Source organism: Martes martes (assembly GCF_963455335.1).
Source record: "Martes martes genome assembly, chromosome: 9".
Lineage (NCBI taxonomy): Eukaryota > Metazoa > Chordata > Mammalia > Carnivora > Mustelidae > Martes > Martes martes.
In genome coordinates, this window is record NC_137896.1 from 116,403,566 (window position 1) to 116,430,661 (window position 27,096).

Sequence of the window (27,096 nt, forward strand, 5' to 3'; positions counted from 1 at the left end):
AAGCAGACTCCATGCTAATTACAGAGCCCAACACTGGGCTCAATCCCATGACCCTGACCCTGAGATCATGACCCAAGCTGAAATCAAGAGTCAGCTACTTAACCAACTGAGCCACACAGGAGCCCCGATTATGCTTGGGTTTTAAAGACTCCATATCTTCAAGATATCTGTTCTCCTCAACCCATCTATGTCAATATGACTTCATTCAAAATCCCAGCAGGATTTTTTGCATGATTTAAAATCCATAAGCTGATTCTACAATGTATATGGAAAGACAAAGAAATAAAAAACAAACAAACAAACAAAAAAACTTTGAAGGCCTGACGTCATGTGATTGCAAGATTTACCATAAAGCTACAGCAATCATGACAGACTAGTACTGAAGAAAAGGTAATCATTAGATCCACGGAGTAGAATAAAATCCAGAAATATACCCATACACCTCAGGTCAGATGACAAAGGGGAAAGGGTGATTTAAGAGACAAATAACGGTGTTTTCAAAATATGGTGCTGGAACAAATAGGTAATCAGATGCAAAAAAAGAGAGAGAAACTCTATCTATACCTAGTATTCTGTATAAAAGTTAACTCAAAATTGAATATAAAACTTAATGTAAAACCTGAAACTATAAACTTCTGGGAGAAAATCTATGTACTGTATCTTCTGCTGTCCTATGACACTATAGAAAATTTCTTAGCTATGCTAAACACACAGTCCATATAAGAAAAAGTTGATAAAATGGGCTTCATCAAAATTTCAAACTTCTACTCTTTGATAGAAATTCCTAAGAGGATGACAAGGCAAGCAACAGAGTGAGACAAAGCATGACGGAAGCAAGACTGTCCGTGCGACGATCAGGTTAAACCCAGCTGACTGGGACAAGCATGCTCATTATATGCTTCTATTTTTGTGCAGCTTCAAATTACCCAAAATGAAAACAACAGAATAACTCTTCTAAACATCCATTCTGAGACACAGGACAGGAATTCTGAAGAGGCTGAATATTAATCCCAAGTTTAAAAAAAAAAAGCTAACAAATGTCCAAATGTCCTAGGAATACATTCTTTTGGAAGCTGGTAACTGTCACTCTCAATCATTTGTCTGGAGTTTACCTTCCTTTCTCAAGCAATTTTCTCAGTAAGTCAAGTTTCCAGATTTGGGTATTTTCTGCAAGACCCATGTCACCCTCCCCATAAGCCCACCCAAATATTTACACATAACTGAGTTAGGAAATGGGAACTCCGTGGTCCCTTCTCCATACCCTAAAGCTAAAGAAAATGAAACGGCCCTTCCCTATGAGGTATTAAAAAAGAGAATGGCTGGCGACAAGACAGCACCATAAGGACACTGAGACTTTGGAGAAAAAGAGGCATCTGGAGCATCTTCAGTAGGCCGGGGGGTGGGGCCTCTTCCTCTTTTCCACATACATTTTTATTATGACATTAAAATAACATCTAAGTTCTCTCTATCTATAGGATCTCAAGGCCAAATATCCGTGGATGGTAAGAGTCTCCTTTGCTCCATTTCCTATGAGGTAGTTGTAGTGGGAAAACCCACTAAGGGCAGCAGGGGGGGCTGCAGGAAAGCCCTCCAGGCTCAGCAAAGTCTCAGCTCGGGCCTCCAAATGCACTCAGCAGCCCTGCTGGACCCCACTGTCCCACCCAGTGGAGAGGCTTTCGGTATTGTGTCCGGGGGTAAGCCTGCCCCTCAGTTTCGCCGTTGCCATTAAGTCTGTTTCTATTTGCAAGCTGCACTTTTTCTAAAAACTCAAAACTCTGGCCACACTGTATGGCCACACTGTGACCTCGGACACAGCCGCAGAGACGGCGGTTACTTCCTGTACCTTCTGTCCTGCAATAATGACACGATCCCCCAACTTCAGACCAAGGGACGTGAGCATCGCCTTGCTAGTGACGCGGTCACAGTTTGGAAGCAGGGGCTTTGAAATGTCACACGACAGGGGCGCTGCGTCTAACAGCATCTGCTTGATTTCTTTAGCGGTCGCTGCAGCATCAGCCATCTCTAATGGCATTTCCACTGGGTCCGGAACCACGTCAGCAGGGATCTGTCCTTTGTCGTTCTGCAAATACAGGGAAGAGAACATTTTCACTCCATATCACTTACAGCTCTACACGGTCATACACAGTTATTTTTTAAAAAAATAAAAGTGAAAAAAAACTTAAGTTCAATTCATTCACTGTGTCATCAAACTATTTACTGAACATTGACAACATGCCAGGGGCCGTCCTAAATGCTCCTGACGCCCCAGCGAGGAGAAAAAGCCCTGTCCTCAGAGAGCACGCCGTCTGGTAGGAGAAACAGACCACACATAAACAAGTGAAAGAGACAGTCCATCCAATGGTAAAAAGTGGCAGAGAGAGAAGCCATTCCAGCAAGGGAAGGAGAGAACAGCAGGAGGGTGGCATCTAGGCACACAGCGCGGCCAGGGAGGGATTCCTGGGGCCCACGAAGATGGGGGAGCTCCGTGCAGGCCAGCTGGTCAGGGAAGGCGGCCCCAGCTCGAAGCGTGAATGCTGGAGCTCGTGAGTGGATGGCATCCCTGGCCACGCGGGTGTAGACACAGAAGTCACAGCACTGACTGGCCTCCCAACCCCAGGTCCAAGATTCTGCCGCCTCGGCCGTGTGACCTGACCCACCCGGCCCACGCAGGGAGTGACTCAGATTTCAGGAATAGAAACTACAGTTTCAGTACTTCTAAAGTGTGGGCTATAATCAAGAAAACAGGCCTGGTCTCACTATAAAGGACAGACTGCCTCCTTGGATTTAATCCTCCAACAAGACAAAATGGTCAGTTACAAGCCCACTAACATCTACGTGGTGTTTCTATAACCAAATCCTATCATCTAAATTGTCTCATTTGATTCTTACATCAAGAAAAAGCTTACGAATAAGACAGATAAAAATCCATGCCAAGAGTATATATTGTAGTAGAAGCTACAATAACCAACTGAACAAGTAAAATATGACTATCATTTCTGGTTTGCCAATTAGGGAAATTCAGCAAGGAAAGGTTAATGACGTCTTCCAAGTCATTTATAGGATTCCTGGCAGATGGGACATCTGAAGCCATGTCCAGGACCTGCTACACTCCGCCCTTCTCCTACTTAGGGTTATCCTTCCCTCAAACACGGTATCTCTCTTTATGTTCCTTAACCAAAAAAATTAGATGTTATGGGAGAGTTTCCAGACTGTAATCTTCTTTTAATATGATTAACTGCGATTTCCTGTGCTGAGAAACTTCTTTTCCTTATCTTCTCTGTGACAATGACCTTCAAATGATCCATATGGATGAAAGAATGAGACTTTTAGAACACAGTTTGTGAGTGCCTCACAGTTTTTGTTTTAAGATTTAAGTCAGCTTGGTCCTAAGTAAAAACATGGCGGGGAGACATGTCATCAAATTTCTGGGATGGTGATGGGGCTGTTTTAAAGAATTTCAGATTTCAAAGAAAATATACAAAATATAATAAAGGTATGTATAGCAATTACATGTGCTCTTGATAAAAAGGGGGGAGGAGTTTTTTTAAACCTTGTACTGATGAGTTGTAAGTTGTAAGCTGACAAAGACTATTTTACTTTAGGCTTTTAAGTCCTCACCTTTCTAGAGTAAGTCACACACTTATGTTAATTCCTACAAAATTTGGCAACTAAAATTTCCGTTAAAAAATTATAATAAAATTAAAAAATGATGATGTCATGCTAACATAAGAAGGCTTGCTCATGATTAATTACAGAATTCCAATTTCTTCTAAACTTGTGGGTACCGGAGTATGGGCCAAGGGCTACTGCTGACCCACATGTTGGCTGCTTTTCTTTTGTTGTTAAGTATTAACCATCAAAATATAATAATCTATTATTGTTTCTGGCTTGAATTGGACATTTACCTCAATGACATGCCTCACTGCATTTTACTAAATTCAAAATAGGCTCTCCACTAAGGAGGTTTTGTCAACAGTAATACTAGGAAAAATAAAAATTTATCACCTTCACATTCCAGCCAAATTGGGGGATCAGCTCCTAGCCTTGGTGAATGCTACTCTCCTCTCTGCCTAAAAGGCTTTTCAGACCTCCCTCCTCTAACTATGTTTTAGACCTCCCTCCTCCAACTGTGTTTAGGTGCCCAATGTCACCTTTGCCAGAAAGACTTAGAGAGATGCCCCTTATCTGTGCCCACCCTCACATCGTAACCCACTGAATGTCAACGCACAACAGTAAAATTACTTGTCCATCCTCCCCTCTAGACTATATTCTCTTTGGGGACAAAGACCTTTATTTATTGTATTCTCCCCGTGCCCAAGAAATAACAGGGAAGGAGGGAGGGGGAGTAGAGGAAAGATAGAGGGGAGAAGGGTTAATTAACTAATGATGGGGGTAAAACAGAAGGTACAGCAGCAGAAAGAAGCCGGGAGGAAAGGGAAACTAGAAAGCGGGGAGGAGAGGACAAGGTGGGGAGGGAAGAGGCTTTTTCAAACACTGCCCCCCCATCCCTTTAAAGGATGGCCCAGACCCAATTAAAAATCCCTGCCAGAGGAAGTCACTGCTATTCATATTGAGGAAAAGAACAGTGACAGCCACTCTGTAAAGACTATAAAGTACCAGAAGACTTGAAGATTATGAAATCCAATCCTGTGTGTTAACTTCGTAAATTTACTAATTTACATGATTACCATGAAAAAATTCACTTTTCCTTTAATTTTTAAAGGTTTACTACACTCCTAAATGTGCATTTTAAAAAATTTCTGGAATAAAATTCCTTTCCAAAAGAATTAAAATATGATTTAATATAAAACTTTCACTATAACATATGCATTTTAATTTGATAGTTAATTCTTTATAAATATATCAAAAAACTAAATGAAAACAAACTCAAAAATGATGACACATTACGGAACATTTTACTTCACTGAATGAAAGGAAATTTTATAGAACTTATCAGGATAAGGGGACTGAAATTCACTGCTTTGCCTTATATTTACTGGAGATAAAGTTCCATTGCTCTTTCTACGCAGCACAGAAACATAAATTCTTTCCTCGTATGAGTCCCATAACAACATCCAGATTCAACTCTTTACTGGAAGATAATGTTAGACATTTTAACTCTTTAAATATTTTTCACTTTTAATTTAACCTCTTACCCTAAATGCTGGATTTGCTCCAAGCTCCAACAAGCATCTCACAGTACTTGCGCACAAGTTATAAGCAGCGATATGCAGAGCTGTTCCAAAATTAAAGTCACTGCAAGTGGCATCTACATCTGCAATTAAACACCGCCAAGTATATTAACTAAAAATTTAAATTCAGCTATGATAATATAAAAGAGACAAGTGGGATTGGTTTTTTTTCTGGTTGGGGTGGGGAGGGAGAACTTTATGAAGCCATTTTTGAGACTCAACCCCACTCACTAGAAGCACCATTTCACAATGGAACCAAATCTTCATATTACAATCTGGTTAACCAATTATTCTCTCAGTACTATAAAATTTCATCATAACATGGGCCAGTATTATCATAGATTTTCCAGCTATCACAAACTAAACTCTATAAATTATATTTAAAATAAATAAATGGCAATAATTCATGTTTGTAAAAGTAACGATCTTAACAGTCTCTCATTAGCCTCTTGCATATATGTTGTGACAGCTACAATGAGGTAGTAAGGTTTAGGTCAGGAACCAGCCCATGGGCAAACACAACTCACCACCCACTTTTATAAATAGAGTTTTATTGGAACATAGCCACAAATATGTATTTACATATTCTCTATGGCTAGTTTCCTGATATAACTGTAAAATCAAGTAGCTGCAGTGGTCCACAAAGCCAACAGTATTTCCTACCTGGTCCTTCACATAAAATGTAGTAGGTAAAACAATGCAGAATTTTCAAATCGGGAATAAGTTAAAAACTAATTAAATGTACAAATGCTCTTAAATCATATTCATTTGCAATACTGTATTCAACAAATGAATTTGGACTTCATGGTAGGAAAAAAGAATCTTGCAATTCTAAGGACATTTTAATAACTTTCAATAATTTTAATAATTTTAATAACTTTCAATAAATCAATAGCATCTAAGATGATATTCTTAGATACAAGAAATCTTCCAGATTTGGGAATCCCATTTTGCATATTTTTGATAACAAGGGTTTAATATACTTGGTTCTACTAATTCTACTTTAATCTAAAGCACACTGCCCCACATGAACTACCTACAGTTGCAAACAACTAAAACATGCTCAGGACAAACCTTCTTGAGTTATTAAAGACACTGTGAAATCAAAAGAGGCTTTCTTCCTAACATCAATCAAAAATTAAAATTAAAAGGTAAAAGTTAAAGATAGAATGGAAGACTATACAAAGCAGAGTGAGAAACAAACATTCTGGGAAATTTAGCTACTGAATTGTTACTAAAACAAGTCTTCTATGAATGTGGAAAACACCGTATACCACTCACCTTTAACTTAGAGTAATACTACTGCATTTGCTCTCATATTTTTCTCAATAGAAAACTGACACACTGAGAGGACCAGAGATAAAGTCAAAACACCAGCACTGTAATAGAGACAGTCTGATACTCAATTTTAGGATATTACCATCAAAATAGGAAGAGGGGTGGAAACCTGAATTTGTTTCCTCCTTTAATCAGAGAATTTCAGAACCAAATGCCATCTAAAACACGTTTTATGATTTCAATGCTTAGGACTGAAAGCTTTGTTGTTCTATTTCTGGCTACTCAAGACAAAAGAATTATATAGCACATAGACTCAATTACACTTCATAAAATCTGTGTTATATGTGGAATTTGCAGAGATATAAAAACCCAGAGAACACTGTCTTACTTTGTATCTCTTTATACTAAGCCTTTTGTTTAATGACAGCAATTAATCTTTAATAAAGATATTAAACTATCCCTGAAAAAAAATGGTCATATGGAACAAGATTTATTAGAAGCAGAAATCTCTTTGAATTTTAATTTTTATGCCACTAATAAAGTGTCAACTAATAACATCAAATGGTGAGCTTATAGTACTTGCCTTTTGGTTTAGATGTCTTCAAAATCACTTTTATAAGCTCAGGGACATCAAAATAAGCAGCATAGTGCAAAGCATTCATATTTGTCCAGCGACTCCGTAAACTAACATCTGCTCCCAGATCAATAAGTTGAGTTGCAAATTTTACAGCTGTATCAACATCACCTAAAGAAAGTTTTCTATATTATTTTTCTCCAGTACAACCTGAAGTTCCAATGGATGGCTAGCTACTACCTTATTTAAAAAGCCAGAGCAAATAGCATACAGAATCAACATATACACCTCAAAAATTTCACTTACAAGGAATTTTTTCTAAAAAAAAATCATACTCAGAGATATGGATAAACACTCAGTTGTAAAAATGTTCATCACAGTACTTTATATTTGGAATAAAATTTTGAAACTAAACTACTTTATAAATAAACTATTTTGTTCTAAAATAAAATTCTAAAAGTATAATAATATGAAATTGGTTAAATAAATCATAAGTGATTCACATACTAGGATACTATAAAGCCAATAAAAGCAATGCCCAGACCAGTGCTACTCAGCGTGCTCTGTGGACCACTACCAGTCCCAAATTGTCATTTCTCTGTCCTTTTGATAACCCTTTTCTTTTTCCCAATGCAATAATTTCTTCAGAATATATGAATTGAAATGTAATATTACGCCATCTAAAAAACAATTAGGCTTGTATTTTAGGTCTTTATTTGATTTTTCTATTATAATTTCATTTGTGTGGTTTTTTTTTTTTTTTACAAAATGAATCAATCCATGATGGAGTGTAAGAAAAAAAAGTCCTTCACTGTTAATAGCTTAAGAAGCATTTATCAGACTACTGAAACAGGGAGAGATATTCACAATACATAGTTCAGTAACAGAGGCAGGTTTATACATTGGTAAAGCACAGAACACCAATCTAGGAAAACATGCATATGTTATGTATACAGGAATACTCTTTAGGCCTGAATACTGGGGTCTGTGAGGATTGGGATGCTTGGAAAACAGCTTGGATTGTCTAACCTTGCTGTAAACTCTCAGGAACGTTCTAGGGTGCTACCAGTTACTCTCACCTAGTGAGAATGCAGCTATGAAGCCTGCTCTAGAAAAGCTGGGAGGTATCAGGAGACTATAAAGACTCCCACCCCTGAGAAAAGTGGGGGAAGGGAACACAGTTTTGGGGAGGACCCAAGTGTATGCTTGCCTGTTCAGAGGACATTATTATCATCAGCTAGGTGCCCTCCCAGGGACTCTGGTGGCGTAACACAGCTTATACAAACACAAATACAGATGTCTTAAGCCACTAGCTGATTCACCACACACTTACCGATACCGTGAGCTCCAGATTTGCAAGTGTAATGTAAGAGAGTCATATCTGTCAGTCCGTCTCGGTCATTCACATTGCAGCCTCTCTTAAGAATCTGAGGAAACCGAGAAGATGTGACAACATGATGACTGAACACTGATTTCAAACCCACACTGGGAACCAAGTTAATCCATCCTACCAGAATTAGTTCTCGATAAAATGAGTAGCTAGAACTGGCTTCTCTTAAGGGTAAATTTTAAATTCTGCATCCAATAGCAATAATGAAAATAATTTGTCACTAGACTGAAGGAAATTCTTAAAGACTATTTCCAGGTAATCTGGCACTCTAAGTATGTCCCTTAGCCTCTCAAGGGATAAACAAAATTTTCATTCTAATGGGTATAATAGTATTTGAAAAAATGTAAGCTCTCTCTTCTTACATAACGATATGCAGGTCAAAAAACCCAGTTATTCTTTCTTGCCTCCTTCAAAAAATCAAATATTTTTGAAAACTATATTGTAGCCTACCAGACCACCCAAAAGTACGGATAAAACACGTTGGTAATCAAATCTCCTCCATGAAATGTATTTTTTAAAGTCTACAAAATAAAGGTGTACAAAGAAAGTAAGTATGGAAAACCAAGAGTCTCTAACAGCAGAACTCTAGGTGTAAGCAAGTGAGGAGCGTGAGGGAACAATGGAAAGAATGTACAATACTAACTCAACTGCCCCATGCAAAACCTAGAGATACAAAGAACAAACATCAGAATTTTTAAAAGATTTTTCATTTATCATCACCTTTCCATTCAGATGGTGGGGTTTGCTGGGGGGGAAGGAGGGGAGCATCTACACAATTAAAAATCCTAACAATGCAAAATGTAAAATGGAAGAATTCCTTACCTCATTTCCAATAATGTCAATGTTTTGTTGGACCTGAGGAACCCACTGTCTTAAAATGGCAAATAATTCTGATACAGAAGTTTTGGGATCAAAGAGAATTTCCTGGCAGGATGTATCATTAGGATCAAAGAAAGAAAACTCTGTTTGAAATAAAAAAAGAAAGGTGTAAATTAAACTTATTAAAAGTGCCAAATAAATATATTGAAAATAATAAACAATAAGATTCGGGCTCAAATGATACAGATATTTTTAGATGTAAGAAAAAGTAGGTTTACATTAAGCAATTTTCAGAACCAAAGTCAAAAGAGCCAAAAAATATGCAGCATTCCTGAATTGTTGTGGGAAAGAGATTTCTGGGCATCATACCACATTTTATTAGAGACAGAACAAAAAATGTGAGCACACCCGTCTCAGACCTTGAACTTTCCAACAACTACTTCTAAGGCACAGAAAACCTGTCAAATTTTATCAATATTTTCAGCTCTCACAACATAAATATGTCATGAACAGTAGACTCACATCTATAATTAAAACACACAGAAAAGGGGGAAATGCCAAAATATCAACTGGTGTGCAATTTTATACAAATTCTTTTTACTTCTCTGTGTTTACCTAACTTTTCTATAAGAGACAGGCATTACCCTCTACCCCCTGAAGACACATGAGAACTGTGACGCCAACCGACAAGGGACCAACATCTGGTGATGCAGAAGTGAAACCCTGGGCCAGAGTGACGGGGTGATTTGGGGACGTGTATTAGTAAAAACATGGAATACTAGCAAAATTGAACATGATCAAAATACATCTTAAAACTTCTCTAAGATTCACAGAAAACTTTGGTCAGCCTATGGCTAAAGAAGAAACTGGAAGAAAATCAGATTCTATTATCTCGAACAATCCAAAAAAAAAAAAAAAAAAAGGTGGGGGGAGCAGGCAAGGAATCTAAAAAACCAGAAGCATCTAAGGGAGGAAAGCATGAGAGAACCAACATTCGCTGACTACTTACTACTTACCAGACACCTTACACATCCTCACAAGCACCCTACCTGGGAAGTACTATTATTCTCATTTTGCAGGTAAAGAAACCGAAGCTCAGACTAAATCATACTTGCTCCAAGTCACACAGCTAGTAAGTGGTACATCTGGGGTAGAAAACCAGATCTGTATCCAAAGTCTCTATTGTGCTGACTCTGTAAGAGAATTCACTATTGAAGTCAGCTTTTAATAGCATACACGAGTAGCAGGATTCATGTTTTTTTTAAATGCTCTTTGCATTTTTATTTATTTTCCAAAATCATACTATGTACACATAATTCATACTTTAGAATCAAGATAACTAAAAGGTGAGTGGAAAAGTACAAAACCAAGTATGCGTATGAAAGGAGAGCAGCAGTCCATTAGGAGAGAATCAGAAAAACTAAAACTAAAATGACTTACTACCTAAAATCTTTGAAAACAGAATGGCCCTCTAGGTTCAGAAACGAAGACTTAGAAAAGAACTTGTATCCAAGAGAGAGAAGCACCTTGCATGGTTTCTTGAACACAGATGTGGGCAAGTTTCTTATAATAGCAGCTGACTATATGGGGTGGGAGTCGGGGTATCTAACCGATCATCTATTCAATAAATATTTATGGATCAGTCCCTTTTCTAAGCATTGGGCATTGATAGTGGAGAAGTTTCTAAATATAAACCTAGAGACTCTTTGGAATGTGTCCACAGGAGACATGTTCAAGAATTTTTATTCTAGCATCAAGTATAATGGCAAAAAAGCTGGGCTGAAACATCTCTCCATAAAGGAATGGACAGAATTGGCATATTCTATTTTTTGCTTTTTAACAACTAAAGAAATAAATTAGATATCTAAATCGTGAGTTGATAAGGCTAGGTCTCAAAAAACATACAGATTGATAAATTAAGCTGCAGAATAATATGCAGTTTCTATCATTTACATAAAACTACAAATACACAGAACAATACTACATATCACTAAAGTATACTCATTTATGTAATAAACATCTAATAATATGGTCTGGAATATTCATACTATGTATAAGATAATGGTTGCCTCTGGAGAGCAAGGGGAAGAGGATCAAAAGAAAAGAGAGGCAATTTCAACTTTAAGCCTTTCTTGTAACTCAAAAATAAGAGCTAAAGGAAAAGTGACAAAAATGCTAATATTTATCCTTTCTGATGGTGGATATGTGTGACATATATGTGTGCTACTACTATATTTTGTGCATTTTTACATGATTTCCTATTTTTTAAAAAAGGAAAAACAATGGGAAAAGCATCCCACACACAGTATCAATGAAAGTAGCAAACATGCTAATGAATGTGTGAGACTTCTTTACAGAAAACTGGAAGAGGAAAGTTGACTTCAGTGGAGTGAGACACATCATGTTGTGGAACTAAAAAATATCTAAAGCTGCCAATCTTACCAAGAACAATTATTTAAAATAATTTCAATTCTAACCAATATCTCACCAGGATTTATTTGTGAGAGGAGATACAGAATTACTCTATGGTTCATCAGTAGCAGAGCTTTCCAAACATAACGTTTACATAGATAGGAATCACCTAGGGATGTTGTTACAATATTAATTTTGATCCAGCAAATCTCAGGTGGGGCCTGGAACTGAGCTTCCTTTTTTTTTTTTTTTTTTTTTTTTTTTAGATTTTACTTATTTATTTGAGGAAGAGTGAGAGTGAGAGAGATCACAGAGGCAGAGAGAGGGGAAGAAGCAAGCTCCCTGCTGAGCAAGGAGCTTGATGTGGGGCTTGATCCCAGGACCCTGAGATCAAGACCTGAGCCAAAGTCAGACACTTAACTGACTGAGCCCCCCAGGAGCCCTGGAATTGAGTTTCTAACAGGCTGCCAGTGAGCCAATGTGCCAGACTAAGGACCACACTTTGAGGAGCAAAAGATCTAGAAAGGAAATGTAAGATAAATAAGCAAGAACTTTTGAACTAAAAAAAGAAAAGAAAAAAAAAATGACCTGAGTAGGGAGAGGGGACAGTAGCCCAATAAATAATAAAGCATATAACAATGCTTCAGTAATTACATACTGAGGTGATGGCAAACAGCAGACAGCCCATTTAAATAATAATGACAATATGTTACACTTGTTGAAGACTTAAAAGATCCCAGGGACGGTTCTAGGCACCTTATACATATTGCCTAGTTTAATTCTCATGATTACCATATGAAGTAGGTACTATTATTGTTCTCATTTTATCAAAGAGGAAATAGAGGGAACAGAGAAGGGACAGAGAAAATAAATAATTTTCCTAACATCACACAACTGGTAAATGGTTGATTCAGGATTAAAGCCAGACTGATCCATAATCTTAATCTTGACACTATACTACATATTAACAAATCTAACTAAATCCCAAGTTGAAGCTTCCATACAGTGGGGATAAAAGCTTTACTCAAAAGAAAGCAAGAGGGTTGGGGGGAATTGTCCAACTTTATGTCAGGATGGACATAATTTCAATTCTAATCAAATCTAGTCATTAGGACTAGATTTACCCTTCCACCTGAAACCTCAAAAACAAACAAAGGAAATAGATAAAATGCAGTTTTCAAGGACACTGGACATCAAAGCAATGAAAAACAGTGATCATAAGAGACAGGATACAAATAAGGTGGGTGTTACAATTGCCCCAACTATCTGCCTTGAGAGTTTCCAGGTCTCAGTGCAGAGAGAGGGGAAACCAAGAGAAGCACAGAAGACTCCCTGAGTTGAGGATACAACAATGAGACCCAAGGAAATCCAGGGAGCTAGATTTCACAGAAAAGAATATCAGAGAGGAGAGAGATACACAGCAAGAGAAGCCCAAAGATCTATGAAAGGTCTTACTGAGTGTTTAATATACTTGTGAGGAAAACCTGAGGTAAGAGAAAGAACCATCCCCCAAAGGATTAAAAAGATTAGAGCCCAGTGCTCACAAAGAGCATAAAATGGGACCTGTTCAGATGAATGGATAAAGAAGATATGGTGCGCGCGCGCACACGCGCACGCGCGCGCACACACACACACACACACACACACACCGGAATATTACTCAGCCATCAAAAAAAATGAAATCTTGCCATTTGCAATGACATGGATGGAACTAGAGGGTATTATGTTAAATGGCTTAAGTCAGTCAGAGAAAGAAAAATATCATATGATTTCACTCATATGTGGAATTTAAGAAACAAAACAGATGAACACAGGGGAAGGGAAGGAAAAATAATACAAAAACAGAGAGGGAGACAAACCATAAGAGAGACTCTAAACCATAGGAAACAAACTGAGGGTTGCTGGAGGGGAGATGAGTGGGAGGATGGGGTTACTGGGTTATGGGCTTTAAGGAGGGCACCAGATGGAATGAACAATGGGTGTTATATGCCAGTGACGAATCACTAAATTCTACCTCTTAAACTAATAATACATTATATGTTAATTAAATTGAATTTAAATTTAAAATAAGTAAATAAAATAAAAGAAAAATAAAATAGTGCCTGTTCCCACAAAAAAGACTAGGAAAAAAATTCACAGGGCACTGGGTAGAATCCTGAATACTGAGGAATAATTGGCCACAGATTAACACTGCTCCAGAACCACCTAACAAATCATAACAAGACCTGAAAGGGCCAAACTATTTCCAAGGAACTTAACTGCATCCTACAACAAAATTCAAGAATATAAGAATAGAAAAATATCCAGCACCCAACAGGTAAATTCACAATGTTTGGCATCCAATCACAGATTGCCAGGCATGCAAAAAAAAAAGGGGGGGGGCATGAACCATAATCAGGGATAATCAATTGAAACAGACCTAGAGTTGAAACAAAACTAATATTAACAGAAAAGAACACTACAACAGCCATTATAACTGTACGCCAAATGTTCAAAGTTTAAGTAGAGACATGTAAGATATGAAAAAGACCCAAATCAAACTTGAGAGATGAGGACAACAGCTGTGATGAAAACTGCACTGGATGAGACCAGCTGATCACACATCACAGACGAAAAGATGAATGAACTTGAAGACACAGCAACAGGAAACTATCCAAAATAAAACACAAAAAGAATTTTTTTTAAATACGAGAAAAGCATCAGTGAGCTGTGGGACAACTTCTAGTGGTCTAATGTTCATGTAAACTGGATTGTCTGAAAGGGTCATAGGGCAGAAAAAAATATTTGAAGATATGATGATCTCCCAAACTTGAAGAAAACTGAAACCAAGAGGTCTGAGAAGCTTCGCAGGCCCCACACAGAAGCACATAAAGAGAATCACACCAAGACACATCATAGTAAAATTGCTCAAAACCAGTGATAAAGAGAAAATCTTAAAAGCAGCCAAGGGGGACAAAAAAGGAGTCATTACATTCAGAGAGACAAAAATTACAGCAGATTTCCTATCAGAAACAATGCAAGTAAAAAGACAATGGAGCAACATCTTTAAGCACTGAAAGAAAAAACTATTAACCTAGAATTCTATACTCAGCAAACCTATTTCTCAAAAGAGAAGGTAACATAAAGATGTCCCTAGACATCTAAAAGCTGCAGGCGTTCCTCACCAGCAGATCTGCACCACATGAGATGTTCAACGAAGCCCTTCAGGGAGAAGGAAAATGGTATCTCCTGGAAATCTAGATCTGCACAATAGAATAAAAGAACACTAGAAAAGATAACTAAATGGGCAAATAAGATATGTTACCATTACTTAAATCCCTTTAAGAGGTAACTTACTCTTTAAGGAAAAACAATAACAATGTATCATGAGGTTTATAACACACGTGATGTGCATTCTGTGTAATCTGGATTCCAAAAATCTTCATACTGCCTTGCAGGGTAACCACCTGGAGAATCTACACTGACCTGCATGTCTAAGCTCTGGTTTGTGCAGTTGGTTTTTCTCTACTTCTTGTTTTAATCTCATTATCAGTCTCACATTCAATGGCTCTCATCACACTCAGAATAAAATACAAATTCCTTACCAAGGCCTCAATAATCCTGCGTGATTTGCCCCCTGCCTTCCTCTCCATCTCCTCTCCTGTCATTCTGCCCCTCAACCACTTTGCTTCTCAGCCACCATGGCCTTCCATTAACTCTTAGGATATACCAAAGTTTCTTCCCCAACTCTGTGCTTTAACATCCTATTTTTGTGCCTGGAATATTTCTCTCCAGGCTCTTCTTGTGACCAGCTTCTTCTGACTCCAGACGACCACCCCATCTGCAACAGACACTCTGAATCATTATCCTCTCTCACAGCACCCTGCTTCTTTTCTCCACAAAATTCATTATAATATTATGTTTTGTTTATTAATTTGTTTATTGTCTTTCCCCACTAAAATGTCTGCCTCAGTCACTGTGCTATCCCTAGCATCTAGGACACTACCTGGCACATAATGGGCCCTCAATAAATAATAAATACAATTCAGGATGCCCCTTTACAAGGGGACACTGACTACACTGTACCAAGAAGGAGACAACTAAAATGAAAAGGGTCTAGAAATCCTGACACTGAGGGACTGATGAAGGAACCAGAAACATGTAGCCTAAGGAACTACAGGCTAAATTAAAATATTCAAATTATCTCCAAACATTTGAATGCTATCATATAAAGAAGTATGTTCCAAATATCAAAAACAAGCATCAACTGGCCAAAGCTTCAAGAAGACATATTTTGAGTCTATATATAAAAACAACTTTATCACAACTAAAACTTTTAAACCATGAAATAGACTATTTCATTAGTTCCCCACTACTGAAGTTATCCAAGTGGCTGAGTGGTTATTCATCAGAGATCCTGAAAATAGAACTTCTATACTAAGAAGTTATGAGTAGGGAAAGTTGACCTACAGGTCCATTCAGATTCCAAGAATGTATAATTCTAAGCATACAGGCAATGTTTAATTTCAGTTTACAAAGGGGTCAATGGCCATTACCACCTTACATTTAATGTATTTATTCAACAAACACAGACTGAGCAACTAATCAACAAATCACTAGTTAGCCCTATGAAGGTAAACAAAAACAAAGCATGATTGCTACTCCATCCCAAAGAACTATAGCCTAGGAAAGGAAATAAGACACTTATGACTCAGGAGAGAATGCAGTAAGTGCCATAAGCAAGGCACAAAGTGCTTTAGTTAAGGTTTTTCCTGCATAATTGATTTTGTTATATCTGAAAATAAACCCAGTCCACATGTTATAAAAGCTGCAAATAACTCCCAGGGTCCAGGCACAGGTTTTATGCAATACTTTTGATGACTGCAAGGCAAGCTGCTTTAGAATCTGAACTTGGAGGTGAGTAATTATTAGAGTAGATATGACTAAAGAGATAAATTCCCCACCTAATAATTTTAAATCTACTAACATTTAAAAATTGCATTTCTGAACAAAAAAAAAATAACAAAAATAATAGAAATTGCATGATCTCTGCCTCCAAAGACAATTTGAAATGATGACCCAATACTTTACTTGAAAAATTCTAACTATAGGAGAAATGTAACAAATCTTTTAAATTTATCTCCTGGTTTTCTTTTATTCCTTTATCAATGATCTGATAAAATATAGTTCTGGGGAAATAAGCCTAAATAGGTAAAGGCTAGAATAGCTATAAATTTATATTTTACAAAGGAGATTTAAGTGAACCGATTTAAATACAAACCAATCTTACTCCACATTCCAAGGAAAGGTCTCACACACTCTACCTAAGTACATGGCTTTTTTTTTTTGGTAGTTTTACCATATTTGTGTATACATTATAATTACAATGGAAGACAAGTGAGACAGGATCCAAATTATGCTTGCTTATGTACTGAAACACACAACTTGTTACATTGTCCCCCAAATTTGGATCATTTCAGCAATGATTATTTGGTAATTAGATCCTAGCATTTCAGACACAGGAAGGCCCTTAGAGATGGCTAGCTCATAATATTTTGTTGCGTCTTAATACACGGTTTTTTAAGCAAGTCAGTATATTTAACCAAAATAAATACATCAATAGCAAAAGAATGCAAGATGTCTAGCACCACTGCATTCTAAAAATAAGATCCTCTAAATCCATCATGGTGCTTAAAATGAACATTTTTACATAATAAAAATGCTGACAGCAAAATAAAGCATTTAGCTTAAGAGGCAGAAAAAAGCAATAAACAATTGTATTTTTGAAAAAGGAAAACTAGCAATTTTATGAAAACCATGGCAAAGGGTTTTAGGAAAGATTACGAATACAAAAAGGGCATTAGACAGAAGTCAAGTCTCCAGGCTGTAGGAAATACACACAGCTACTCAACGTACCGCAGTCCGAAGGCATTGGTGCTGCAGAAATGGAAAAAACAACTGGTGTCTCAGAACCTGGAAATAAAAACGGGTATCTTCCAATCAAAGAATTTCCTTCTACTGGAAAATCTGGAAGGTCCTCTATGGTCATCTTCTAGAAAGCCACCTTTAATGAGAGAGAGAAAAAAGTCAATCTATTATATTTGTATGCAGCTTAGAATGATTGACTTCAATCACAATAAAAACATACTTTCTTTTAATATATAACCTACTGACTTTTTTTTTAAGATTTTATGTTTTAAAGTAATTTCTACACCCAGCATGGGACTCGAACTTAGAACCCTGAGAGCAACTGTCACATGTATCCCCGACTGAGCCAGCCAAGCATCCCAACCTACTGACACCGTACACTTCGACCTTCAAGAATCTCTTTTAGAGGGACACCTGGGTGGCTCAGTTGGTTGGGTCGCTGCCTTCGGCTCAGGTCATGATCCCAGCGTCCTGGGATCAAGTCCCACACCAGGCTCCTTGCTCAGCAGGGAGCCTGCTTCTCTCTCTGCCTCTGCCTGCCTCTCTGCCTGCTTGTGCTCCTCCCTCTCTCTCTCTCTCTGACAAATAAATAAATAAATGAAATCTTTAAAAGAAAAAAAAAAGAATCTCTTTTAGAGAGGAAGGGGAAAACAAAACTTCCTTCTAGCAAACTGTTGAATATATGTTGCTTCCTACCTCTCTTACAGACATGTAATCTTTTTAGACAAAGCCCGGCAGTAATAAAAAGCTATGTATTACCCAATAATAGGTGAAAAAAAGTTTTTAAATGCTGAGTTAATCTAAATGGGTGATGTTCTCTTTACTCACAGTAATGTGGGGACATAATATCCCTTGTAGGTATATCTCTATCTGACAAAGGATCTGACACAGGTTATATTACCTATCGTCCAGTAATAGCTCTTGTCGTATGCTCATCACATGAAAATCATCTACTTTAGAATGTTCTCCTTGTTTTCCGAAATCCCAGAAAACTTCACTGAAAATGAATCACATCGCTTATACAAATATGGACCTAAGAGCTTACTGGTATTGTTCACTTCTTACCAATATACAAGACCTCTTCAGTCTACCCCAGCAGGAGCTAGAAGGCCATGCCTTGTAAACCATATCACTTATATTACCTTCTTCCCAGGGAACATGAGAGCTTAGAATCAACGTGCTCTAAAGTGGACCGCTGTTGCAGCCTAGCTCATTTGGAAATGGCACAGAAAGCAGAGAAAATGTTAGTAAACTTGAACTAGAAAGGCAAAAAAGCATCCAGTTTCTTCTGTACAAATCTTTGAAGTCTGAAGTATTGTGAATCTGTATATGTTTTAAATATAAGCAAAAAACCATATTTCAAAAACTAAATAAAAATGATTTTCAACCTTCTTAGTAGAAAGAATAAATCAAGATAGTTAACTGCTAGCTCACTCTACCAGCTAACGCCGTGCCACATATTACCCGATGTGTGTTCAATTATACTTCATTCGCCAGTCCTATATCTAACGTAACCATCTTTACTCCACCATCACCACGCTGCGCCAAAGAACAGCCACCTGTCTGAGCCAGCTGGTTCCCTGCCCACTTGACTCATGTGTTTTCCAGAGAGTAGCAGGAACTGGTCAAGAGTACGGTGATTTCTTTTTCTCATGAAGTACATGTTTTTATGGATGTGCGGATATTCTGTATTAAAAGACCTAACCCCGTGTTAACTATGTTAAAGGAACTCGAGTTCTCTTGCATGCTAAAGTTACTTGCCGCCCAGTACTTTGAATCATTCTGACAATAACTCTGCCACATAAACAGGGAGACAACAAGGAACTGGCACCACACGGCAAGGTGATCTTCCTCAAATCCTTCAATTCCAAAAAGTAACACACACCCCGAAGATGGCCCTTCTTCAATATTATGGCTTCTCAGTGCTAAAAGTAACTCAGGATTTCTATGTTTCGGCCTCTACTTCCTTGGCGTAAATTTGGGCAAAATGTTCTGAACAGTGTATGAAGCTTCCTTTGAAGTCAAGGAACAGAGCAGCTCTTCTGCCCATGGGTCCTGTTCCTGTGCTTTAATAAAACTTACCTCTTTGGCATCAAAAATAAATAAATAAATAAAAATAAGAAAAAGTCAAGGGACAGAAACAAAGCTTAGTAACTACTAAGGAACCACTATGTACAAAGCACCATACCATTCTAGATATTTCAGAGAATACAAAACGTAAGGAACAGAGAGCGCATGCTTGCTCGGTAGCTTACCATCTACTAGGATGAATAAAATAACCACGGACAATGAGATAGAATGGGATACATTCTATAACATAAGGGCAAGGAACAATTGCCATGGGGACTCCTGACAATCAGAAATGGTCCAATGAAGAAAGAATCTCCCCAGATGGGTCTTGAAAGATGAGTGGGCAGACACCAGGACAGAAATTTAAAAGATGCGCACGTTGAAGGAACTGTGGGCTGGAACTCGGGCAGTCTAGGCACGCCGTTAAGCAGGAAGGCTCTAATGGTTTTTAGGACTATAGTTGGGAGTATTTTATAAACCTGATCAAAGGCCGAACCACTTAATTCCATAAGCACTGGAAACCCCTTTTTTAATTTTTTTAAAGGGATTTTTTAAAGGGAGATTTTTTAAAGGGAGAGGGTCCTTATTCAAACTGTGTTTTAGGAAGATTAATCTGACTGCAATCACACTTTGGAACTCAGGTATGTTTTTTTATACTCCTAATTCTCCAGCCAAGTGATTAAGTGGCTATGTTTCTGAATTGTTTAAGAGGAAGCCACCTTTAAAAACCTCCCTTTCAAAGGGTAGAGCTTCTCGTCCAAAAATGTTTTTTGAACGAGATCCTGAGACCACCCGTCATTTCCCTGCAGGCTATGGTGATCCTTAAAGAACCGTATCTTATACAACTATAACTCGCCACAGGAGCTAGATTAGTGTCTTACACCTATTTATTACTCAAATCCTCGATTCAGGGTGGAAGGATGACTCATTTCAACAAGATGTAATAAATGTCATCATTTTATATGTTAGGTACTTTAAGCCCGGAGAAGCTACAATATCACCTGATCGATGTACTGAGCATTCTTTGTACTTTGTGTCTGCACTGCATTTTTCCTTAGTCCATTTCCTTTCCTTTATGAAAAACTCAACATTCTACCTTTTGCCCACTTAAGAAAACTGCACACCTCTAAAAACCTTGGTCAAGTTTTAGAATCCTTTCTGCAAGCAGTCTCTGGATCTGAAGATCTAGGACACCTGGGATCTGGATCAAACTTAGTCAAACCAGAATCAAATTCTCCAAACTGATTCAAACAGGAATCCCATCCTACACCATTACCCTCAAACCAGCTCTGAGTAAATGCAACTTGTAACATGGCTCTAGTAGCTCATTTTTCAAGGATTCCTGGCCCATTCCCTAACACAGAATGGTGGTGAGTGGAGATGCCCAGTAATTTCTTCAGAGTGGTTCGGGGCTAGTAGGCCTCACTAAGGAGCCTCACTGAGATCAAGAGACTCTCTTGGTTTTATCTGGAACATGGTCCAAGGGCAGCATCTCTGAGCTACTCAACTAACACAGTATCTAAGCTGTGTCCACACAAGTTGGAATCATGAGGCCCTTCCATTCAAACTCATACTGTATCTTGCCATGAGTCTTTATATTCACTAGACTCCCAGGGAAGTACTATAACTGAAATAAGCATTTAAACCATATCTCTAAATATCCTTTAAAAATTAAAAATAGAAAAAAAAATCAAAAATAGAATTACTACATGATCTAGTGATTCCACTACTAGGTATTTAATCAAAGAAAATGAAAATGCTAATTCAAAAAAATATATGCACCCTGTGTTTATTGCAGCATTATGTACAATAACCAAGATGTGGAAACAACCCAAGGGTCCATCCATAGATGAATGGATGAATATATGTGTGTGTGTGTATTTGTGTGTGTGTGTGTGTGTGAGAGAGAGAGAGAGAGATATTGGTCATAAAAAAGAATGAGATCTTGCCATTTACAACAATATGGATGGGCCTAGAGTGTATAATGCTAAGTGAAATAAGTCAGAGAAAGACAAATACCATATGATTTCATTCATATGTGGAATATAAGAAACAAAACAAAGGAACAAAAAAGAAAAGAAGGTTTGGGGCGGTGGGAGCAAAAAGAAGGAAGGAAGGAAGGAAGGAAGGACGGACTCTTAAATACAGGGAACAAACCAGTGGTTGCTAGAAGGGAGGTGGGTGGGAGGTGAGTGAAAAGGATCAAGAATATTAAGAATATACTTACCATGATGAGCAATGAATAATATACTGAATGTTGAGACATATATATACATATATATACCACTGTGTGTTAATTATACTTTAATAAAAGATGATAAAAAAATGATTTAATGTAGAATCTCCAGTTACCCATTTATTTTTTACAGACATGCATCTGTTCAATCACTAAACAGGTATTTACAGTATTTAATACTTAATGGGCTGTAGGCCCTAGAGAGATTATAAAAGACACCTGCCCTCAAGAAGTTCATTTAGTCACTCAACAAACATTTACTCAGTATTTCTAAGTTCTAAGCTAGGCATAGCAAAGGGAAAGAAAATAGGTATGCCCTCGTCCTCACACAGATTAGGGCCTAGGACAGGATTCCTATAAGAAAGCTGTAAGTACTGTATAGTTGTAACTAAAGTGCTGGATTCAAGAAGGCCAGTGGAAGCTTCCTGAAGGACTAAAAATTTATAGCTGTGGTGTCCAAGCAGGTAGCTTCTAGACACATGTGGCTATTTAAATTAAAAAATTAGTTTCTCCATTGCTCTAGCCCCGTAGGAGTACTCAAAAGCCACAAGTGGCTAGTGCCTACCCCATTGAAACAGGGCAGAAACATTTTCCTCCTTGAAGAAAGTTCTACTAAATATCACTGAAGCAAAGCAATGCTACTCAAACTCCAGATGAGAAAATAATAAACAGCAAGAAACAAATAAAGGTTAACAAACAAAACGAGCCAACAGCGCGTAACTGATTATACATAATTAACAAGGGAACAGTAAGCCTAAAAGTAACCAGATATGTGTAGGTTTCAACAGGGAGAGCTGATTCTATAACATAAACATCACTAGTACATGTTTCAAAATTAGAGGTGTTATAAACAATAAAAGACACCATATAAATATCACTTTTTTAAAAGGCCCTGCTTGTGGGAACTCTATCTGGTAAATCTGAAACATCTGAAATAAACATTACAAATACTATGCCACTTGCTAAATCTTTTATAAAATCGAAATAAAAATTTTCATTACATTTGCAGGTCTGATCTTACAGCCCTGGTAGTCCATTATCAAACGAAGGCATTAAAAGTACATATTAATGTTAGCAAAGTAAGATAGAACCGGGATGGTTTTGCATAATAGAAACGCAGAAAGCTAGACTTCTGCCATTTTCAATTCCCTGCTTTTCGTCCATCGTTGCTACATGTCCCGCACCGCCTGATCTCCTGTCTTCTAGACGACTTACTCCACATTTTGCAGAAGATTCACAAATGTCAATGTGAAAATGAAGTACAAGTATTTGGGGGATGTTTCCAAGGAGGAGAGTGTTTCCTGACTCGAATATTTCAAAGGCACCGATTTATACTATGATATTGCTACAATATGAACCACAGCCGAGCTGGGAACATAGAGTAAGTTACTATCCCAGGAGAATATCATCCTCTGATACATATCAAAACATTGTCTCAGTTTAAATCCAAACTGCCTCTTGAGTCTCTGGATGAATGAACAACCTGACATCTAAAAGAAAGCTGACATTATAAACCCATCAATCTACTCTACAAGGATGAGGTCTCAACCGTGTCTCTGTGTAGAGCAGGTCTCCGTGCAAGGGCTCCCCCTAACTTCCCTTCCCCATTCCCACGACTTAGAATTAAGGAATCTCGGGACGGCCAAAGACCGGAAGCAAAGTCATTGGGTTTCGCGTCGCATTCCCACTGGCACAGGTTTCTCCAACAATCTACGAAGCCGGGGGAGGCCCGAGAGCCGGGAGGAGGCCCGCCGCAGGAAAAAGACGGAGGGCGGCGCGGGGCGGCGCACGCAGCACCTCGGCGCGCGGGTGGCGCTCCCAGGGCGCCCGGGCGTCTGGGGCTGCGGCGGAAGGGGGGTAGGGGGTGCGCAACCAAGACCCCGCGCCGCACCTCATCCGAAAGTTAAAGCGCCCGCCTGGAGCGGAGAGGAGAAGCCCACCTCCCCGAAGGTGGGCCGCGCCGCCCCCGCCCCCGGCGCCGCCCCAAGGAGGCCTGCGGGCGCCCGCGACACCTGCGCCACAGGACGCGGCCGCGGGGCTCCCGGCGCCTCCGCGCTGCCCTCCCGGAGCCGCCAACCGCCCCCCGGCCACCGCGCCCCCGCCCAGCCGGCCCGGAGCCCCCGTGCGCTCCCGCCCCACCTGCTCCTGCGGTCCTGTCGGGACGGCCGGTCGCGAACGCGGAGACACGGAGGCAAGGCCGAGAGGCGCGCTCCTCCGCCGGTCTCCGCTGTCCCGCCGCGCAGCCTCCCGCCGCGCCGCTGCCCGACCTCGGCCGGCCCCTCCCGCCTGCCGCCTCCGCGCGCGCCGAGCCGGGCCCCACGCGGGGTCGGCGCGCGCGCGCAGTGCAGGCGCCCCGGCCGCGCGCAGGCCTCGGCCCCAGCCCCGCGCACGCGCCGGGACCCGCGAGGGTTGGGGGGGGGGGCGGGTTGCGGAGGCGGGGAGCGCGCCCTTGTGCTCGCGCTTCTTCTGTCAGCGCCCCCGCGGCCCCCCAGCCCACGCAAGGGGGCCTCCAGGTCAGGACTATCTGGGGTTAAGCTTGCGTGGGGGAGGTGCTGCTGTGACATTTCCACCGCCGCTCGAGGGAGGCTCTCGGAGGAACCCCGCCGGGCCCGGGGCAGTGAGCGGGGGAAGCTGCCCTTGGCGCGCTGTATTTCTCCATTAAAGCCCTAAGCTAACCCCTGGGGCTAGGAGCGCCCCCGCGGGCATCTCAAGGGCAGCGATGGCGCCTTCCCTGTTTTGGGGCTCCCCGTGTCTAACCCAGTGCATGGCCCAGAGTAGGTCCATCAGCCAATTACCTGTTTGAAGGTCTTACTGTAAAAAGCCTACTCCGTGGTATACCCAGGTTGAATAATTACGCCCGAAGGTGTCAGTGTAGAGGCAGAAGAGGAAACTGGAGTAGTCATCCCAGAACTTTTTTCCCCTGCTGCTTTGCTCATTTCTTACCTTCGTCTCTCTTGGTCCCTGGCCCCATCCCCCGAGGGCCAGAAGGTGGTGAAACTGTGACAACGAACAGACTTAAATGCTGATATCCTGGTTCTCCATCATGCAGAGAAGGAAAGGTGTTGCCTGACACTTAATGAGTCCCCTTAATGAAGGAACTTAATGAGTCCATTGTTTCCTCATGACTGAGGTTTATAACACTGAATCACTAGTGTTACACCATAACAACTCTCTCTGAGGCCTTTTTGTTCTGGCTCTGATGTACAGATTAGTACAATGCGCTTCTGTGCTCACCAAGCGCAGCGCCTGGCCATAGCAGATGTTGAACGCATGAACGTCTCTGTGTCTGCAGGAGCAGAGGTAAGTGCTGGGGGCCCACCAGAGCATCTTTTCCTGTTTGAATCATCCATTCCAGGGACTAGAAAAGGCCTGCTTCCAGTTGCTCGAGTCTCCCTTACAACATCCTTTCACCAAATGGCCATAGTTGAATGCCTTCAGTAACCGGGAACTCACTCCCTTTGAAAACAGCCATTTATCACAGATCAACCTCGTTGACAGGGCCTTCTTACCTTGAGCTAAATCCAGCTCTCTGCATCTCCTTCTTACTGCGTTTCTAGCCTGGGAGTTTCCAGATCATGTCTGACTCCAATTCAAGGTATCCAGGACAAGCATTCCCTATCCCTTAGCTGCTCCTTTTAAGAAATGGTCAAGATCCACCAGCATGCTAAAGGACTCTAAGATGCGCCCCAGCTTGTCTAGAGCTCGCAAATGAACAGGAGTATCCTGTTGCATGCAGAGAGGATAGAAACTCTTACTTCTTTCTAGGTCCTATGCTTCTTTTAGCATAGCTCAAAATATCAAAAGACTTGTTTGCAGGAGTCCCTTTACATTGTTAAATGGGGTGGAACATACTGTCAACCGAAATCCATAGAACTTATGCAATATTTAAACACCGTGACCATCCCACAGTCCCTGGTCAGCTGCCAGTTTCTCTGTGCCTGCAAGTTCAGCATCTTCATGCACTCTCGGGGATGATAATGGGACACGGATGCTTCCTCCCTTTGGGGCTTCCACCTCCCTCTCCCTGATCTCATCTTACACCGTTTTAGTCTGACCCCACCCACCTCTTGAACTGTTTGAAAGAAGGCAATCTGCCTTTGGTTGGCTTTCAACAACTTTAAATGAGTCTTATTGTCAATGAGCCACAAAAACTCAGAAAGATCTGTGTATAACAGAAGTTTCCAGAGGTATACACTTCACTTTTATTGCTGATTTAAGTTATTCCTCTGAGACACCACTATTAGTAGGTGACAGGGTGTGGCTAGCTGAGTTGTTTTTAACTATAATAAAACTTTCTGTTAGACCAGCCAGGTCACTGGCCTTTTCTGCTACACCCAAATACAAAATAGTTGAGAGGCAATTTCCCAGGTTAACAAGCCATTAGGAGGAGACTCTCCTACTCACCTGGTTGCCTTTGTCCAAAACACACACACACACACACACACACACACACACACACACACACGAAACTGAGTTTACACCATAAACCATCACTAAGATGGTTCATGGGGTAATACTTCCTAGAACACCATGGGTCATACAAGTATGACTGGGTATTGCCCATTTAACAAGAGTTGGACTGGGCAGTGACATAGGGCCAGAACCTGGAACTTGAACCATCTACTGGGATGTAGGCATATGGGGATATGGTCCAGCTGCACCTGCTAAGATGCAGTTATATCTAAGGCCCAGCAAGGTCCCCGAACAACAAGGGTTGTCCTAGGAGGGTGATCAGCATTGGTGATCATGGCCCCAAGAGGTGATCAGCATTGGTGATCAGCACCAGCGTGGAGAAGGGGCAGTGCTGACTGACTACTACATGGCCCTCACCAGTGGGATTTCACTTCCTTCACTTTACAAATGAAGAAACAGACTCCAGAAGATTGTAGAACTTGCTCGGTGCACCCCGGGGCAGAAAAAAATTCAAGCCCAAGTCTATTGATGTAGGGTCCTGTGTTGATCCACAGGATTTTGTGTTTTGTATTTTGTATTACCTGCACAGGGTCTCTTTTTGTGCATTCAGGACTCAGAAATGCTGTGTCACACAGCATGGATCATTCAGAAATTCAGGCAGACAGTCAGAAAGTCAGCATCAGCTGCTAGAGATTTACCCCAAAGATACAAAGGCAGTGATCTGAAGGGGCGCCTGCACTGCGATGTTTATGGCCACGATGTCCACAATAGCCAAACTATGGAAAGAGTCCAGATGCCCATCAGC

The 27,096-nt window shown here is 40.1% G+C and overlaps 1 protein-coding gene across 4 annotated transcripts in view; it reads right to left on the bottom strand.

Moving 5' to 3' along the window:
- The window catches only part of CLIP4 (CAP-Gly domain containing linker protein family member 4), a 76,525-nt gene extending 51,717 nt beyond the window's left edge, over window positions 1–24,808 (bottom strand). Inside the window, exons 1-7 of one of the 4 annotated variants that reach the window (XM_080814151.1) lie at window positions 24,018–24,152; window positions 17,561–17,708; window positions 9,257–9,396; window positions 8,378–8,471; window positions 7,054–7,215; window positions 5,157–5,275; window positions 1,844–2,080 (exon numbers count right to left, since the gene is read on the bottom strand). In XM_080814151.1, coding sequence (XP_080670277.1) covers window positions 1,844–2,080; window positions 5,157–5,275; window positions 7,054–7,215; window positions 8,378–8,471; window positions 9,257–9,396; window positions 17,561–17,693 — 885 coding nt within the window. In that variant the 5' untranslated portion in view covers window positions 17,694–17,708; window positions 24,018–24,152. Of the gene's footprint in view, window positions 1–1,843; window positions 2,081–5,156; window positions 5,276–7,053; window positions 7,216–8,377; window positions 8,472–9,256; window positions 9,397–17,560; window positions 17,709–24,017; window positions 24,167–24,673 lie in introns of those variants that run through there. The other 3 variants (XM_080814149.1, XM_080814152.1, XM_080814150.1) reach the window with 3 other exon arrangements.
- Window positions 24,809–27,096: the final 2,288 nt, after the last annotated feature.